Source organism: Mauremys reevesii, linkage group 5 (genome assembly GCF_016161935.1).
Source record: "Mauremys reevesii isolate NIE-2019 linkage group 5, ASM1616193v1, whole genome shotgun sequence".
Taxonomy (NCBI): Eukaryota; Metazoa; Chordata; order Testudines; family Geoemydidae; genus Mauremys; species Mauremys reevesii.
This window is the reverse complement of record NC_052627.1, coordinates 88,867,105-88,887,458: the sequence shown is the minus strand read 5'-3', so window position 1 is coordinate 88,887,458 and position 20,354 is coordinate 88,867,105. Positions and strand designations below refer to the sequence as shown.

Below are 20,354 nucleotides of genomic sequence, written 5' to 3'. Positions count from 1 at the left end.
CAGACCGAGATTCTAATGTGTGAGCCATTTTGCTATAGGAGGCCATCAATATAACATATCTGAATATAATCTACCCCTTAGTGTGTGTTGAAAGGCATCTTAAGAAAGACTACCCTTTCAAAACTTTCCTCCTCCATAAAATTGTCCATAAAATTACTGACACATCAGTAAGATTGGGACTCCTAACACTCTACTCTGTTCAACAAAGGAATGTAATTGAATTTTATTGGTTTCTAACTGTGCAATTCAAAGCACGCTGGTAAAAGGAGGTAGCCTTTCGTCTAATCAATTAAAATTGCATTCCTAAAAGTTTTTGAAATAATACAATGTTTCATCATCAAAAACCTATCATATAAAAAGCCTATTACCTGAAAAAGACAAAAAGCTGACTCTTAGTAGGTACATTTGGGTGTATAGGAAAAAACTAGTTGGCTGTTTAAAGGATAAATGCTTCATCTGTCTTTTATAAAAAGGTGTGTATGAGTGGGAGGGGGAGGGGAAAGGGGGGATGTTTAATCCACGGATTTGATCACTGAGGCCAAGATTTTCAAAGCCTTAAAGTTAGGCTTCTAAATATAAATTTAGGCACCTAAGTAAGTAGTTTGAGCACCACTGACCTCAATTGGGCTGCTGAGTACTGAGCGCTTTTGAAATTCAGACCATGTTTCAAACTAGAATAAGCTGAAGAGGTGCAAGTCATTTTTTATACTGGTGGAGTGAAACAACTTGTACGCTCTTTAGCATCAGGACCAACAGATAAAACCTTCTTGTAGACAAGCCCTATTTAGATGCCTAAATATGGATATGGGAGTCTCACTTTCGGCATTAATTTTTTAAAGTCTTAGCTTAATTTCCCCTCCCCGCCCTCAATTCTTTTTAAAGTTAACTTATAAATGGAAAATTCAAACCAGCTTTAATACGACCAGCATCTTAACTAGTTACAGACGAAAGAATGGAACACAAGCTCTGTGGAAAATCAATGTTGGATTAAAATAACTATATTACATATTTCTACAGCTAACTTGTTAGAAGCTTTTAAAAATATTTCTCACTCTTAGATCTTGATCCTGCAAACACTTATGCACAAGCTTAATTTTACTCCTGTCAGTAGTCCAATTGATTTAAAATCTTTAGTTAACAGAATGTCCACTATATAAAAAGTGATTATAATTTCATACAAGTTCACCTAATAAAAGGTGAACATTTGTTTAAACTCTAATAAGCCACCCTCCAAAATTAATAAAAAAAACCTGTCGCCTCTTTTGCTTAGTTTCAGTTTCATCTGTAAAGGATTTGAGGTGACAATGCTAACTACTTCTGTAGAAAAACAGAAGCATTCCGTGATGAAAAAGCAGGACATCGTCATATAGGTCAAGCTCAAAACAGCTTACTGAAATTTTCTTTTTATAGTGAAATATCATGTATCTCATCATAAATTAACATGTTTTATATAATAGATAATGATACAAAAATCTACTTATTCAGTTTAGTGAATAGAGCTAGTCTGTGAAAAGAGACATTAAAAATCTTTTATGTTTCAGGCTAGAAATAGGATTTAGTGTGAAAATGAAAGAAAGGGGAATGCTAGCAGTGAAAAAGATGATTTTAAGATAATTTCTAATTATTTAAAAACTATTTTAACCAATCTTTTTATATGCTGCCTATGATGGCTTTATTGTTTCAAAGAATAGACCAAATATCACATAACAAAAGACCATGCATATTTAAGAAGTGCTATCCTAAGTATTTCTCCAAGGTTAGTCTTTATTTTCAATCGTTAACCCCTTCCTGGCCCACTCGCTTCTCCTATTAAGGAAATCCTACATATTTCAATGATTTAATCAATTTAACAGACTCATCTCACCACACTCATTCTCCCTTGACTGCACTCAAAAGCTTTTGAAAACAGTAATAAAACAGAAAACAAATAAAAGAGCAAGAAAGCAGCTAGGTGAGCAAACTGAAATCCCATACTGACTGGCTGTAGAAGGCATGCAACTTTTCAGCGTATATATTTCTATAACTTGAGAACTTCTTAGGGAATAAAAACCAAACTGAAGTGTCTTTTGTAGCTTACTTATAAGACTGACTTTAAAAATATTTTAGTGACCCTATTAAAGATAAAGATACTTTCAAGACAGTTGAGATATGGGGCAGTTAATATCTATAAAGGCTAAAGGTTTCTTAAGCTCCAACAGCTTAGCTGAAAGGTCTTCTTCCATACTTTTAGACTTGATTAGCATTATATAAAACAGCCATATCTGACTTGCTGCGTAACCAAAGTTGTGGTTATTCTTTATACAGCATCTAAAATTTCACACTCCATCAACACACGTTCAAGCTATTTTATCTTGGCAATTAATTTATTATTTTTCAGAACACAGTGAAGCCTTGTTTTCAAGTCATTCATAACTTTATAAATCAGTCCTGCACATGAAACCATGCATCTGTGAACCGTAGAAAATCCTTGCACTCAGGCGATTAAGCTCCTGACACCTTTACTGATTAATAATCATGAAAAGAATAAGATCAGAAGCAAAATAAATGATCATTTAATAGAGAAACTCACAAAACAGCCCTTTAACTTACATATTCCATCATGTTATTCGTTTCACATTTCCTTTTGCTCAGTCTCCAATGCAAGCACAGCTAGACAAGGAGGAAAGAAAAAGAAGAAAAATGAGCTGTATTTTATTGCAGCACACAGACTAGCCCATTTGTCCACCTTTCATATTTTTCGTTCAACAAAAGCATCTGTTTCCATACTGTGCAATTCAGACTCCAACAGTACGAAGCTGCTCCCTGCGGCACTCACCTTGTGGTATAACCTATTGTTTTCCCATTCTAATAACTTCTCAATCGATCTTCGTGTCTGGAAGACAAATGAGAAAGAATTTTACTCTTGACTGGTTTTAGAAAAACTTTGTTTTGCAGCTGCTTTTGTGTGAAAAGGGGAGAGGTATAGGACAGTGACTGAGTACAGGGTGGTCTGCAATACTATCAGACTTTCTGTAATATTAAACAGTAACTAGAGCAGAAATGACCCTTTTTAAAAAGTAAAAAACTAACTATGGGACAATGTGAAAAAAGCTTTACAACTTTTGAGCACAACGGTTCATACATATGTTTTAATTGCTTGGAATTAAAAATGTCTCCTAAGAGTACTCAACAGCAATTTTCAGACAATTTTCAAGTCTCAGTAAGAATGTGAATATACTGCTTCCAAAACATCACTATTTGAACAGCTGAAAGATGCTGTAAACTTTATTTTATAATGCAAGAGGTCAAGTATAAATATCTAATATTCTATCTAACCAATACCTTAAAGAAAATCTTTTATATCTTTAGCTCTGAAAACTAGCCAGGAAAATCCAAATACAGAAAGCCAGGGAAATCCAAATACAGAGCAAAAATGCTAAGTGGTTAAAAAAAAATAAATCTATGATTTACACAAAAATGCAGTGCAATGTCAGTATTTCAGATTCTCAAAATGTGGATATCAGTGCTTTTACATTTGACATTTCATGCAAAGTATTCTGATATTTTGAAATCTAAACCTTCATAAATCTTTACAATTGAAATTTTGCATCTATGCAATTCTAATAACCTCTCAATCAATCTTCATGTATGCAAAATGTAATGAAAACCAGCTGTTTTGAAGTACAGCTTCATGCCTAGTGATATTTTGAGTTTCTGAGTATAATAATTTAGTTATACTTACATTTTAGAAATGTACTCAGACATTTATGGTCATTTGACTGCCGCAATGTATACTGCTCAGCCCTTAATGGGATTTGCTAGCAAGTACGAATAAAAGAGGATAATTCATGATGCCAGGTGTTAAGATGAGACCAACAGAGCTGCAGGTGCAAAAGGACGCAGTACTGACAAGGATCAACTGCAACTTAGTGCAGCTGCAGCTTCCTTACAAAGCAATGGGGATGAAGGGGGAAGCATCTTGCTGTTATTATTGCAAAATAACAGAGGTAGTATAAACAAACACTAACAATCACAAACTAGAAATCTGTGTGTCAAGCAAGTATGAGCTGAATAAAATAAAAAATAAACAACTGTTTTCAAATGGTTGGCTTGGCATTTCAAATGCAAAATGTTAATATTTATTTAAAGTCAGCTACTTGCTCTCTAGTTACCATACGACCTTTCAACATCAAACATGTTTAAGCCTGAGCTATGGTCATATGATTAAAAATAAATTAATTATAATCTATGAATAATCATTATTGGGTTGTGTTTCTACTACATTATATTTTAAAAGCAGACATTATAAGAAGAGGTGGCTTTGTCAGTGACTAAATTTATTTCATCAGTTTTTGGAATTCAGGGTTTCTTTTTGTTTATTATTATTATTAATTATTATTATAACTACTACTATTTTTAAGACAGTGTCCTTTAACTATGATCAGCAGACCTAACTTGTTTCTTTGTAAAGATAGCCTTTTAGAGTCTGCTCTCCTTTTAAATGAAAATAGGGCAGCAGTTATGGTCACACTTTTGTTAATTTAGTTGCCAGTCAGCTCCAAATCAAAAGAAAATAAGGCTGCAGAGTGTAATTAACATTCAGTTCAGTCGTTTTGTCCCTTGTCTAGCCCCCAAGCTTTGTTAAAATTGCCATCTGAATGCTGAAGGCTGTAGGGAAATCGATTTGATTCTAATCGCACCATGAAAAGAACATGATCTAACTGCTTTCAGCCCTCCGTAAATCTGTACTAGGTCTTTAGCACAATGCAACTTCCAATTTAAAAAGCACTGAATGTCTCGTCAATGACTTTGTGAAGAAAAAAGAACAAGGAGCAGACATAAAAATTCCAATAGTTGTTTAAGCATTAAAGTTCATTTGCATCACAGCAAACCTGAAAAGGGCTGACCTCTCAAACCGCCTCTCAGGTCTATGAAGTTGTAGCCTTGACAAGCTCACATTGACAGAGCTCATTGACTCTGAAAGGCTACTCTATCAATGGTGAAAAATGGCAATAGGTTCTACTCTGAGCAGGCATCTGCCTGCCCACCCGCTGCTAAACCAATGGCAAAACTGATTCAAAACCTGAATCTACCTTGTAATCTTCCTTTCCCGGACCTTTTAATAATAGATTAAGATCACAATACAATTTAATTTTACTACTTGCCTGAAAAAGAGTGGAACAAACATTCAAGCTTTCCAAATTCCAGTAAAATTGTACACATACACACGTGCGCATTTACACACATACAGATAGTGTACTATACAAGGCATATAATACATATACACAAGAAACTGAGCATACACTATTAAAATCTTGCACACAGAATGGACCGAAAGTACTTGCCATAAAATATTAAAAGATCCTTCATTAGAGTAAAAGTATCACCACAAATATTAAACCTGTTAGGCTAGTGGCATAGGTTTAATCAATTTATTTAAAAACTGTTATCTATTGTATCCAATTAAAACTACTCTATCTAGTACACCTTTGACTATATAACATTTGATAACACTATATTATACAGTTGGTCTTGCTCACTTATGTAACACTGCTACTATAATACTTTATATCCCTCTGTAACTATGCCTTGTGAGATTTAAAATTCGTAAACCAACACTGAATTACAGCTATAAAAATGTGAATGAAAATTTAAATGTAAAACATTACTGCAAACTCCACAGCTTGGGGAAAAAGAAGTGAATTAAACAGCATCACACAATTGTCTATAGCAAGTCTTCTTTCCTACTTGACAGGTGAAAAAAAGCACTTGCACGTGCAGCTTAATTAATCACTACACTTGACATCTCAATGATTTACAGTGAGGAGCAGGTGAGGACATACAAAACCAGAAAGAAACCCTTGATTTGAGAGTAACATTTCCAGCATACTGGGATGACAAGCACATAGATTCTATCAATGGTGTACAGAAAGCCCATACTGCAAATTATTTGTTAGTAGCAACAAAAGCACAAATTAAGTGGAAGAAAGCTTTAGTTATTAAGAAGATTTCATCCTGTCCACATTTAAAAAAAATTAAAATCAATATTTCAACAAAACTAAACTACCAATTCAAGTTTATTTTAATTTTTTTTCAAATTGTTAAAGGACAGACAGATGATGTGACAAATCAGAAGACCTTTACCCTCCATTAAAAAAAATGGCATAATATAAATTCATCTTCAAATAACTGGTTGGATGTAGAATTTAAGGAGACATTTCAGTAAAATGAAACTATAGCATCTTAAATTCTTAGATGCAGTTAGAGTTGTTAGCTTCTAAAACGTGCATGTTTGATGGTCTCCTTTGAAAAATTATTCGGCCAACCACCAGGAAATCTAAAGCCAAAATAAACACTTTCAGCCTGATATTGCTCCCATTTAAGTCAATGGGAGTTTTGCCATTGTCTGCAAAGGGAGCAAAGTTGAGTCCTTTAGCTAAAAAGCTATGTTGCGTTATTTAATTTCTGTGGTTTTTCAGGTGCAAAATGACTGTCATTATCAGCCACCAATGAATCATAGAATCATAGACTTAAAGGTCAGAAGGGACCATGATGATCATCTAGTCTGACCTCCTGCACAATGCAGGCCACAGAATCTCACCCACCCACTCCTGTATCAAACCTGTGTCTGAGCCACTGAAGTCCTCAAATCATGGTTTAAAGACTTCAAGATGCAGAGAATCTTTCTTAACCCGTTGTAGTCTCCCCTTTAACCAGTTCCTTATCCACCTTTCAATTTTCATATTGATCTCCATCTTTTCCAATTTAGCTAATAATTCCCCATGTGGAACCATATCAAATGCCTTACTGAAATCGAGGTAAATTAGATCCACTGTGTTTTCTTTGTCTAACAAATCTGTTACCTTCTCAAAGAAGGAGATCAGGTTGGTTTGGCACGATCTAACTTTTGTAAAACCATGTTGTATTTTGTCCCATTTACCATTGACCTCAATGTCCTTAACTACTTTCTCTTTCAAAAATTTTTCCAAGACCTTGCATACTACAGATGTCAAACTAACAGGCCTGTAGTTGCCTGGATCACTTTTTTCCCCTTTCTTAAAGATAGGAACTATGTTAGCAATTTTCCAGTCATATGGTACAACCCCTGAGTTTACAGATTCATTAAAAATTCTTGCTAATGGGCTTGCAATTTCATGTGCCAGTTCCTTTAATATTCTTGGATGAAGATTATCTGGGCCCCCCGATTTAGTCCCATTAAGCTGTTTGAGTCTGGCTTCAACCTCGGATGTGGTAATATCTACCTCCATATCCTCATTCCCATTTATCATCCTACCATTATCCCTAAACTCTTCATTAGCCTCATTAAAGACTGAGGCAAAGTATTTGTTTAGATATGTGGGCCAGGCCTAGATTATCCTTAACCTCCAGTCCATCCTCCATGTTTAGCGGTCCCACTTCTTTCTTTGTTTTCTTCTTATTTATATGGCTATAGAACCTTCTACTATTGGTTTTAATTCCCTTTGCAAGGTCCAACTCTACATGGGTTTTGGCCTTTCTCACTTTATCCCCAAATGTTCTGACCTCAAATGGTAGCTTTCCTTGGTGATCACTCCCATCTTCCACTCCTTGTAGGCTTTCTGCTTTTTCTTAATCCCCTCTCTGAGATGCTTGCTCATCCAGCTTGGTCTACAATTCCTACCTATGAATTTTTTCCCCTTTCTTGGGATGCAGGCTTCTGCTAGTTTCTGCAACTCTGACGTCAAGTAATTCCAGGCCTCCTCCACCTTTAGATCCCCAAGTTCTTCAGTCCAATCCACTTCCCTAACTAATTTCCTTAATTTTTTTAAGTTAGCCCTTTTGAAATCAAAAACCCTAGTCACAGTTCTATTTTTGTTTATCCTTCCATTTAGTTTAAACTGAATTAGCTCATGATCGCTCGAACCAAGGTTGTCCCCTACAACCATTTCTTCTATGAGGTCCTCACTACTCACCAAAACCAAATCTAAAATGGCATCCCCTCTTGTTGGTTCAGCAACTACTTGGTGAAGGAATCCATCAGCTATTGCATCTAGGAAAATCTGAGCCCTATTACTATTACTAGCACTTGTCCTCCAGTCTATATCTGGGAAGTTAAAGTCTCCCATGATCATGAAGTGTTATCTATCAAAATTACGTAGACTGTAAGATCTTTCTGTTATATGAGGCGACAACCTGCTTCTTCTTGGGCACGTACCTTATTCAACACTGGTGTTTCTGTATCATTAGAATAGCCGTTTTACCCCTCTAATCTTCCTCTTGTCAGTGATTCTGCCTGCTTTTCATAACTCTATGTTACTGACGATCTCTTCAAAACCCACTGATTGACTATGCCTCCAACTACGGGGTTTGAAAAACCACTAAACTTATTTAACCAGAGTAAACATAACATACATAACAGTTGCATTCAGTAACCCTTCTACTTCTTACTCCACTAGGGAAAGCATAATCTTGTAAAACCTCTGCAGTGCTTCCCTTGATGATCACAATCTAGATCCCCCTCTCCTCAGGAGCCAAACAATGACCCTTCAAATTCAAACCCCTCAAAGTTCCAAATGATTAGTCTGGGTGGAGCTTCTATCCACCAGTCCAAGCCTCTGTGTCTCTGTGGAACAAAGATTGAAAAGAACAACATACCCCATCCTACAATTTTGCTTAACACTTATCCTATAACCTCTCGTATAATTCAATTTCAAGTTAACTTACTCCCTTCTCCACACACGTTTACAGAATCTAGCTGAATGGGGACCCAATTCCTGATGGAGGCCTCTAGTTGTTACTGCAATGCAAAATATTAAATTATAATGACCTGGCACCCATCATGTTATTTGAGCACCTCCCTATACTTTAAGGTGTGGATTCCTAAGGATTAGTCATACTATATTTTTGTAAATATTTAGAGGACTGTATTTATTGTTCATAAATGGTAACAGCAACAGTCCTGGAGAATGAAGCCCTTTATTCAACAAACAGAACAGGGACAAGGCCAGTAGTAATGCAGCTTTCTCACCCTACCCATTCATTTTGTTCACATTCCTCTGGGGTTGATAGGGAGGTTCATTTTTCATGTCCATTTGATCTTTGGCTTCTTTCCTGAAATTGCCAACAAGGGTGCTAACATGTCCAAAAAGAACTGCACCAAGACCACCATTTATTTTACATAAGCCTTTACATAATCAAATAATAATGCCCTGATCCTGTAAAGACTTATGCGTGTGCTTGACTTCTTAGGGCTTGGCTACACTTACAAGTTGCAGCGCTGGGAGTTACAGCGCTGGTCATGCAGCTGTGTAGGGCCAGCGCTGGAGTGTGGCCACACTGACAGCTACCAGCGCTGCAGTGTGGCCACACTTGCAGCACTTTCCAGCGCTGTATTGAGAGGTGCATTGTGGGCAGCTATCCCACAGAGCACCTCGTCCCATTTTGGCGCTGAGTATTGTGGGAAGGGGAAGGAAGTGTGCGGGTCATTCCGCTTCCTGTGTGCCAACGCCCCGTGGTGCATCGCTTCACATCCCAGCATTCACTCTTTCCGGCAACGTTTGGCGCCATTGTGAGTGTCTTTCTGTTTTACTCTCTGTGTGAATCGCGATTTCTGTGGCAAATGGAGCCCGAGCTGCTGAGGACTGTGCTGATGAGTGTCGCCAGCACAACACGTTTGGCAGTCGAGCTATTCCTTCAGCTCCAAAGTGACAGTGAGGAGTCTGATGATGATATCGATATCGATTCTCCTGCCGCGTGTGACACTAAAGTGCTTGTGGCATTCACGGAAATGCTCAGCACCGTTGAACGCCGCTTTTGGGCTCGGGAAACAAGCACTGAGTGGTGGGATCACATCGTCATGGAAGTCTGGGATGACGAGCAGTGGCTGCAGAACTTTCGTATGAGAAAAGCCACTTTCATGGGACTGTGTGCTGAGCTCGCCCCCACTCTGCGGCGCAAGGACACAAGATTGAGAGCTGCCCTGACGGTGGAAAAGCGGGTGGCTATTGCAATCTGGAAGCTGGCAACTCCAGACAGCTACCAGTCGGTCGGGAACCAGTTTGGAGTGGGAAAGTCGACCGTTGGAATCGTTTTGATGCAAGTTTGCAAGGCAATTAATCGCATCCTGCTAAGAAAGACCGTGACTCTGGGGAGCGTGCAGGACATTGTGGATGGCTTTGCACAAATGGGTTTCCCTAACTGTGGAGGGGCGATAGATGGGACGCATATTCCTATTCTGGCCCCCCCCCACCTGGCATCAGAGTACGTTAATCGTAAGTGGTATTTCTCTATGGTTCTCCAGGCGCTTGTGGATCACCGCGGGCGTTTCATTGACATTTACACAGGCTGGCCTGGAAAGGTGCATGATGCACGCATCTTTCGGAACAGTGGCCTGTTCAGGAAGATGCAGGCAGGGACTTTTTCCCAGACAGGAAGATCACAGTAGGGGCGTCGAAATGCCCATTGTGATCCTTGGAGACCCGCTTACCCGTTACTGCCTTGGCTCATGAAACCCTATACAGGGAAGCTTGACAGGAGCAAGGACCGGTTCAACTACAGGCTGAGCCGGTGCCGAATGACTGTGGAGTGTGCTTTTGGCCGTTTAAAAGCTCGCTGGAGATCTCTGTATGGGAAGCTAGACTTGGGGGAAAGCAGCATCCCCGCAGTTATATCCGCTTGCTGTACCCTCCATAATATTTGTGAAGGGAAGGGTGAAACATTCAGTCAGGCATGGACCACCGAGGTTCAAGTCCTGGAGGCTGAATATGCACAGCCAGAGAGCAGGGCTAATAGAGAGGCCCAGCACAGGGCTACAAGGATTAGGGATGCCTTGAGGGAAGAATTTGAGGCTGAAAGCCAACAGTAATGTTTGCTGCCTTGCATGGGAGTGAATTGCACTGTTTACACTGTTATTCTATTACCCCTAAAATGATTTGCAGTGCCTCTTTCTTTACTGGGCTAAGGTATCTTTCACTATCTGCTATAATAAAGACTGTTTTCAAAGCCAAAAATTGTTTTATTGAAAAGAAAAAAACTTCCTTGACAGACAGACACACAACATTTCATGAACACAAGAGGGCAGGGGTGTGGGTTGGTGAACTGTACAGTCACAAGTTTGCATATGTCCTGTCTGGAGTGCTGTTTAATGAATCCTGCACTTCACGGCGCATATACTGCATGGTGATGGGGGTTGAGTGCAGAGGGTAAGGGTGGTGGTAGGTATCAGGGCTGGTTGGGGAACGTACAGGTGTTGGAGGCAGCTGGTGGTGGTAAGAACCTGAATGCTGGGGAAAGGTGGTTTGAGCTGACATTGGGGCACAAGGCAAAAAGCTTTGGGACGGGGGGGGGAGTAGCACGGTAGTGCTCTGCTTGCATGGCAACGAGTGACTCGATAGAGTCCGCTTGGCGCGACAGGATGCTTAGCAGCCGCTCTGTGCTTTTCCTCTTGGCCACTGCATTTCTCTTGCGGATCCTGCTTTCCTTCTCTCTCCACTCCTTCAATTCCTTACTCTCTCTAGCAGAGTGATGAAGAACAGTTTTCAGCATGTCCTCTTTGCTCTTTCTGGGATTTTTTCTCAAATTTTGAAGCCTCTGTGCTGTGGAACATCTGCTCAGTCCAGTAGTCAAGGTCACTGTAGAAACCCAGAAATGACAACATTTAACAGGGGCAGCATTGTATCCACTATCTCCAGACATGAATTGTTACACTGAGGGAGTTCTCACTTTAGCATTCTTTTACCACACGCATAACATGACAGAAGCCACGAAATGGTGAGTGAGGGGTGCTTATAGAGGGAGAAGTGGGGCTTGATTGATAGAGGGGAGCTGGTTGCTTCGGGTAATCTGGAGTGATAGAGGGGTTGAGTGAAGATGCAGCTGCAGGGGTGATCTTCACTATCTCCGTATCTCTTCACTAAAGAGTCTCCCAACATTTTTCACAGGAGTTAATCCTGGAAGATGTCTCCCTGCTGCGAGTCACTAGGGAACAGCGGGAGGCTCTTTTAGAGCAATGTGGATTCCGCCCGGGACCCTATGCGGCTTGCCTGTGTTCAGAAATGGTCCCCCCACCACTCGCAGCACAGTGGCGCGGACGCGTCAGCGTGACTGGGACAAGGAACACAGTGGCTCTGCCTATAAACCTGCGCAGGCATATTGCCCACGCTCTGGATGAAACTTTTGCTGAGATAACTGAAGCAGATTACCGCGACGTGATAGACCACATCAACGGGCTATTCCACATCTAGTCTGGCATGCATGCAGCCATAACCCCCCTTCCTCTCCAGAAACATTTCCACCCAGGAAATAAAAGCCGCTTACCGGTAACCCGCTCCTCTGCTTGTCCTTCTGCAACTGCTGGCTGCTGCGATTGGGTACTTTCCTCCTGGCTTCAGAAGAGCTCCTGGCTGCATGCCCACTCTGGGGTGTCTTCCCCCATCCCAGGAGCTTCACTCGCGGTTCCCCCCCCCCGCCGCCTCCGCCTCCTCCTGTCCCCCAGCCTGCTCAGAAGTGTCCATCGTTGTCCTGGGATTGGCAGTGGGGTCACCCCCAAGTATCGCGTCCATCTCCCTGTAAAAACGGCAGGTCGTGGGGGCAGCTCCGGATCGGCGATTGCCCTCGCGGGCTTTGTAATAGGCACTCCGCAGCTCTTTAACTTTCACCCTGCATTGTAGTGCATCCCGATCATGGCCCCTATCCAGCATGGACCTTGATACCTGCTCAAAGATATCGTAATTCCTACTGCTGGAGCGCAGCTGTGCCTGCACAGATTCCTCCCCCCCAAACACTGATGAGGTCCATCAGCTCGCCATTGCTCCATGCTGGGGCTCGTTTGCCGCGTGGAGGCATGGTCACCTGGAAAGATTAACTGATTGCACTCCACACACACCTGGCTGCAGCAAACAGGAAGGAGATTATTAAAATTCCCGGGGCATTTAAAGGGCGGGTCACCTGAGGCAAGAGCAGTAGAGTGCAAACTGATGAGCAGAGTGGCTGAACAGGAATTCTGGGATAACTCCTTATTCCCTGGAGGACAATTAAAGCGCTGGTGAGTGTCCACACCTGCTGAGCAGCGCTGGATCACCAGCGCTGCACTCCTTATACCCCTGCCGGGATGGGTTTTCAGCCAGCGCTGCAACCAGGGAGTTGCAGCGTTGGTTGTGCCCTGCAAGTGTGGACGGGGTGTAATTGCAGCGCTGGAAAGCCTCCACCAGCGCTGCAACTTGTAAGTGTAGCCAAGCCCTTAGATGGGACTTTGAAACACTATGGCCTTTGTGACTATGCATCTGGACAGGAGTTGTACTAAATACCTAGACAGAAAGGCTCCTTATCTTATCTGTACCCTGACCTATGCTCCTTTTGTCCTAAAAAGGAAGTTTTACACACAACTTCTTGTTTATCTCCATACAGGAGTACTTGTGGCACCTTAGAGACTAACAAATTTATTTGAGCATAAGCTTTCTTGGACTACAGCCCACTTCATCGGATGCATGGAGTGGAAAATACAGTAGGAAGATTATTATATATATATATATATATATATATATACACACACACACACACACACACAACATGAAACAATGGGTGTTACCATGCACACTAGAGTGATCAGTTAAGGTGAGCTATTATCAGCAGGAGAGAAAAAGAACTGTTGTAGTGGTAATGAAATGGCCCATTTTCAGCAATTGACAGGGAGATGTAAGGAACTCTGTGTGTGGGTGGGGGGGGATAAACATGGGGAAATAGTTTTACTTTATGTAATGGCCCATCCACTCCCAGTCTTTATTCAAGCCTAATTTGATGGTGTCCAATTTGAAAATTAATTCCAATTCAGCAGTCTCTCCTTGGAATCTGTTTTTGAAGTTTTTTTGTTGTAATATTGCGACTTTTAGGTCTGTAATCAAGTGGCCAGGGAGACTGAAGTGTTCTCCAACTGGTTTTTGAATGTTATAATTCTTGACGTCTGATTTGTGTCCATTTATTCTTTTACGTATAGACTGTCCGGTTTGGCCAATGTACATGGCAGAGGGGCATTGCTGGCATACAATGGTATATATCACATTGGTAGATGTGCAGGTGAACGAGCCCCTGATGGCGTGGCTGATGTGATTAGGTCCTATGATGGTATCCCCTGAATAGATATGTGGTCAGAGTTGGCAATGGGCTTTGTTGCAAGGATAGGTTCCTGGGTTAGTGTTTTTGTTGTGTGGTTACATCTCCTTGTCAATTGCTGGAAATGGGCCATTTTCATTACCACTACAAACAGTTCTATTTCTCTCCTGCTGATAATAGCTCACCTTAACTGATCACTCTCCTTATAGTGTGTATGGTAATACCCATTGTTTCATGTTCTCTGTGTGTGTATATATCTATATCTATATCTTCCTACTGTATTTTCCACAACATGCATCCAGTGAAGAGTGCAGTAGCCCACAAAAGCTTATGCTCAAATAAATTTAAGTCTCCAAGGTGCCACAAGTACTCCTGTTCTTTTTGCAGATACAGACTAACATGGCTGCTACTCTGATAAAATATGCCTTAGCTTCCAGTTAAAGTTGCTCAGATACACATCCTACCAACACAATGAAAGCCAAGGAAGTCACAAGTTAAATACATTTCACCCCCAATTTTCAACATACCTCACCATCCCAGATTACAAAAAAAAAAAAATAAAAATCACATAGATTTCCCTCTTACAACCAAATGCTTACCTCAATTCTTATCATATTAATTAGAGAAATGTGTTTAGGTTAGATTGTGGGAACAGTTAAACACGTGGTTGTTATATCTGAACTATGATATGGTGGTAATACAGTGAGAGAAGTAAAACAACTGAGGGATGATATTTGTGTAGGAAATTTACGAGAAAGTAATGCAGTTAAGAGTTATGAAAAGAGACTCAATTTTGTATTCTTGTGAAAATATCATTGTAGAGAGTTAACAGTTAGCGCTTGGCAATGTAGTATATCAACACAGTGTCATTCATTTGAACCTAGGGAGGTCTGTATAGTTGTGGGGTGATATAGGTGGCATGATAGGTAAGTTGAACGCGGAACTGAAGTGTGCAGTTGGATTATGTACTTGTAATTTCCTTTGGTTTTATTGTTTGTGTTGAGAGGCTGTGCACTTGAGCAACCTTAACTGTAAACTAAGCAAGTGTGTCTCTGGGGAAATCTTACAGACTTTCTAATATCTTTCCTATGCCGGACCCCCCTCCCCCACTCATTTCACTTCTCCTTCTGGCCTTGCACAGAGCTGACTCCTCCCATGATCTCCCACAACCCCGTTCCTCAACACACTTCTGCCAATGAGCATCACCACCAACCACAACCCTCATCTACCATCAAGATATATGTGAATACCTAAAAGCTGGATTGGTAAGGGCATAGAGTGCATTGGGCTTGTTTGGGATGAAAAAGGTAAAATACAGAGGATTCCCCCATTCGTCAGAGTGCAGCCCCCCTCCGCTCTGCTTATTCCACCACAGGTTCCCCGTTCAGCTCAAGCACCACTTCTCCATGCACTCCTTATAAAACTGTGCTCTCCCTACCACTTCACATCCCTGCTCCACCAATCCCAACGTCTCAGGGGCTATAGCCTGGTGCTCTGGTAGGAGTGAGATGGGTTGTGTGGAATTAAGGAAAAGAAGCAGGGATGCATATGGGACCATGGGATGTGGCTGGCATGGAAGGGAACCTGCTGCCTACCAAGGCAGTTGTGCTGTCCCATGGAAGGTGCACTGGTGGGAAAAATTTGGGATGTACATGCAAAGATGGGGACAAAAAAAGCCATTTATGATCTTCCTCTCCCTAAGCAACATGAAACGTTTTAATCCTCCGCAACTCTGGCCTGTTAGATCACAACTCCACTCTGGTAAACCAGTAACTGGGCCAGAGTGAGATTGAATGACTCTATAGCCTGGTGGCTAGGACACTGAGCTGGCAGGGTTCCAGTCCCTGTGCCAATGACTATTTAACAATTTCATACAAAGTGGAACAACTTCCACAGCAGAGATTAAGCGAGACCTACCAATGAATACCCTATAGTTGGGCACCCATCTCGGAGGGGGGAAATTTGGGTTCAAGTCCCTGCTCCCAAGGGTGCCACACATCCCAGGTGAGTGCCATCATAAAGGAGGGGAACGGGCTTGTACCAGCACCACAGATTTTGTCAATCTAGTCTTTTTTTTTCCCCCCCTGTAAAGAAAATAAAGTTAAAAGTGCCCCCAAAACAAAACATTTAATTCAACCAGAAACAAATTGTTCCCAACTTTTTCAATTTGCCAAAAATGCTAAGAACTGTCATTTTCAGTTCGGGTCAAACTAATTTTACCCTTCCTGCCCAATTTTTCAGAACTGATCATAAACCAAAAAAACGAATCAGGTTATTTTCATAGCTCTAGCTACAGTGCCTCTAGGATGGCTCAAGTTTTTTTCTTTTCTGCTTTCACCAATATATTCTTTTTTGCTTCCTTGTCATTAGGGCCAAAAGAGGACATTTCCTTTTATGCCAGACTTATTTCATTCAAACATAAATCATTCCAGCATAATTTATTAGTCTTATGTTCTTACAATCTCTGCATTACTGTATATTTGCTCTCCTCTTCTTTTGTGTACTTTCAGTTTCAGATTGGTTAATTGCACTTTGCTGGGATTATAGCCATCACCATAATTAGTGACTATAAACTACAAGGTACACATCACTATTTAAATGTTTATTGATTTTATTTTTTTAAGCTAATGTTAGGATCAGCAAAACTTGTTTGGTTTTTTTTTTTTGTACTACATATTGTAGTTTGTTTATATCTAAAACATTTCAAATATTGCCATGGTATGTAGACATGTATATCCTTTATGGATTACTGTTAAAAGTGTTCAAAGGCATAATTCCAACATACAAATGCAATTAATTCAGAAAGATCAGTAAGTCAGCATTCAAAGTAGTCACTATAACATTTTCAAAAAATGACTGCTCTTACATAAAAGGCATATCCTGCACCTAAATTGAAACAAACTTTATTCAGAATACATAAAATGATGATCTAATGTTCACATAAGTAGCATTCCTTATAGACTTTCTATTATGTTGAATTGTGAATCAACTTTAGAACATTATTTTTGAAATATGAAAAAAATGAACACAAAAGTTATATATCATTGATATCTTGCAATTTACTTCATATTCATATTGATGTTCTTTCATGCCAAAAATAATATTTAACAAAAAAAGGTTGCAAAAGACAGTCACAGAATCACACAGTTGGAAGGGACCTCAGGAGGTCATCTAGTCCAACCCCCTGCTCAAAGCAGGACCAATCCCCAGACAGATTTTTGCCCCAGATCCCTAAATGGCCCCCTCAAGGATTGAACTCACAACCCTGGGTTTAGCAGGCCAATGCTCAAACCACTGAGCTACAATCCTTGCAAACGTGGCATAAGCAACAAGGAGTCCTGTGGCACCTTATAAACTAAACAGACGTTTTGGCGCATGAGCTTTCGTGGGTGAATACCCACTTCGTCGGATGCATGTATCCGGCATGCATCCGACGAAGTGGGTATTCACCCATGAAAGCTCATACTCCAAAACGTCTGTTAGTCTATAAAGTGCCACAGGACTCCTTGTTGCTTTTACAGATCCAGACTAACACGGCTACCCCTCTGATACTTGAAACTTGGCGTAGTTCAGGAAGTCGTAATTGGCTACCCTAAACTGGAGGCTAAATGACAAAACTTTCTCCCCAACAGGTCCAGACCTTTGCCCTCTTTATCCATAGGAGTAGACTGGGTATGTTGCGGTCTAGCCCTTTCAAAAGTGGCCTGGACCAGCAGTAGAGTTGGGAGCAGGGTGAGAAAACAAAAATTCTAGTGGTGGGCCTGTGAGGGTAGACACTCCCACACCAAAGTTCGACTTCGCAGTCCCTCAGCCATTTACTCCAAAACCTCACTCACTTTTCTACTTCCCAAAAAAGGTCTTTGCAGAGTGCCCTGCAGTTTATCAAAACTGGGTTTTGATACCACAAAAGTGGAGTAGTGATTTCCTGAGCCAAGGACCCACTACTAAAAATGCCCTGCCAGCTTTACATTATTTTTAAAAGTCAGAGGACTGTTAGTTCAAGTCACTGTTGATGGCAGCTACCATGAAATCAAAAGAACAGAGACTCAGTAAGACCTAAAAACATTTAGGGCTTTATAGGACATTAAAGAAAAATACAGTATACAATTGAGAATACTGAAAAACCTAGAGATGCTTTAAGATAGTTGTAGACAGAACAATCAGATAGTGATGAATCTATATTCTGATAAATATCAGCTGTTTTGTAAGACAATGAAAACCAGTAAAACCATACAAGTGTGTTTATCTGACTGAGACAAAGCCAGAAAAATCCAAAACACTGTTTTCCAAGCTTCTTCCATTATTATTACTGTTTTACCTCTGGGGAGTCATGAAAAAACAGATCAAGTTAAAATACCAAAACAAAGTCACTAGAAATTGACATGAATCTCATTAGTTTATAGAGCCTACATACTGGCATATTGCATCATTTTTCCAAATGATTCATGCAAATATCAGTGAATCTCCAATTGTAAGCTTTAGGTGCATATGGACAATTGAAAATACACCTTCCTTCATTAACTTTTGACAAGTGAAATGTGTCAGTAATCTCCAGAAAGTGCCAACATAATATTTTAACATTCATGGAGAGACACACAATATGAACATAAGAATGGCCATACTGGGTCAGACCAATTGTCTATCTAGCCCAATACCCTGCTTTTCAACAGTGGCCAGTGCTAGATGCTTCAGGGAGAATCAACAAAACAGAGCAATTATCAAGTGATCCATCTCCTGTCGTCCAGTCCCAGCTTCTGGCAGTCAGAGGTTTAGGGACACCCAGAGCATGGGCTTGAGTCCCTGACCATCTTGGCTAATGGCCATTGATGGACCTATCCTCCATGAACTTATCTAATTCTTTTTGGAACCCAGTTATACTTTTGGCCTTCACAACATCCCCCTGGCAATAAATTCCACAGGTTGACTGTGCATTGTATGAAGAAGTACTTCCTTTTGTTTTAAGCCTGCTGCCTATTAATTTCATTTGACGACTCCTGGTTTCTATGTTATGCGTAGGGCCCTACCAAATTCATGGTCCACTTTGGTCAATTTCACAGTCATAGGATTTTTTAAAAAAATCAGAAATTTCATGATTTCAGATATTTAAATCTGAAATTTCATGGTATTGTAACTGTAGGGGTCCTGATCCAAAAGAGGGTTGTGGAGGGGTTGTGGTATTGCCACCCTTACTTCTGTGCTGCCTTTAGAGCTGGGCCCTTGGCCAGCAGCCACCATTATCCAGCTGCCCAGCTCTGAAGGCAGCGCAAAAGTAAGGGTGGCGTAGTATGGAATTGCCACCCTTATGTCTTTGCTGCTCCTGGTGGGGCACAGCCTTCAGAGCCGTGTGCCTGGACAGCAGCCGCCACTCTCCTGCCACCCAGCTCTGAAGGCAGTGCAGAAGGGTGGCAATACAATAAACTTGCAACACCACCTCCTACAGCCCCCTTTTGGGGCCAGATCCCCAGTTTGAGAAATGCTGGTCTCCATTAAATCTGTATAGTATAATGTAAAAGTATACAAAAGACCAGATTTCACAGTCCGTGATGCATTTTTCACAACCATGAATTTGGTAGGGCCCTAGTTATGTGAAGGGATAAATACTTCCTTATTCACTTTCTCCACACCATTCCTGACTTTACAGACCTCTATCATAACCCCCCTTTAGTCATCTCTTTTCTAAGATGAACACTCCCATTCTTTTTAATTTCTCCTAATATGGAAGCTGTTCCATTCCCCTAATCATTTTTGTTGCCTCTCTCTGTACTTTTCCCAACTCTCATATATATTTTTTGAGATGGGGTGACCAGAACTGCATGCAGTAAAAAGGTGGGGTGTACCATGTATTTATACAGTGGCATTATATTATTTTATTATCTATCCCTTTTGTAATGGTTCCTAACATTCTGTTAGTTTTTCTGACTGCCACTGCACAGTGAAAAGATGTTTTCAGAGAACTGTCCACGAGGACTCAATCTCTTTCTTGAGTGGTAAAAAATGATTACTTACCTTTCTGTAACTGTTGTTCTTCGAGATACGTGGCACATACCATTCCACTGTAGGTGTATGTGTGCACCTTATGCACAGTGGTTGGAGATTTTTCCCTCAGCAGTACCAGTCAGGGCAGTGCAAGCACCCTCTGGTGCCTCACACCACTGCACACACACCTACAGAGGAATGGACATGTGCAGTCACTTGACTCCATCATTTAGCATGCATAGTTGAGATTATGTTTTCCAATGTGCATTACTTTGCATTTATCAACATTGAATTTCATCGCCATTTTGTTGCCC

The 20,354-nt window shown here is 40.7% G+C and overlaps 1 protein-coding gene across 1 annotated transcript in view; it reads right to left on the bottom strand.

The window, feature by feature from the left end:
- CHIC2 (cysteine rich hydrophobic domain 2) overlaps positions 1-20,354 on the bottom strand; it is a 53,050-nt gene that overhangs the window by 7,231 nt on the left and 25,465 nt on the right. The window contains exons 4-5 of the mRNA XM_039542604.1: positions 2,816-2,872; positions 2,590-2,649 (exon numbers count right to left, since the gene is read on the bottom strand). Coding sequence (XP_039398538.1) covers positions 2,590-2,649; positions 2,816-2,872 — 117 coding nt within the window. The remainder of the gene's footprint in view (positions 1-2,589; positions 2,650-2,815; positions 2,873-20,354) is intronic.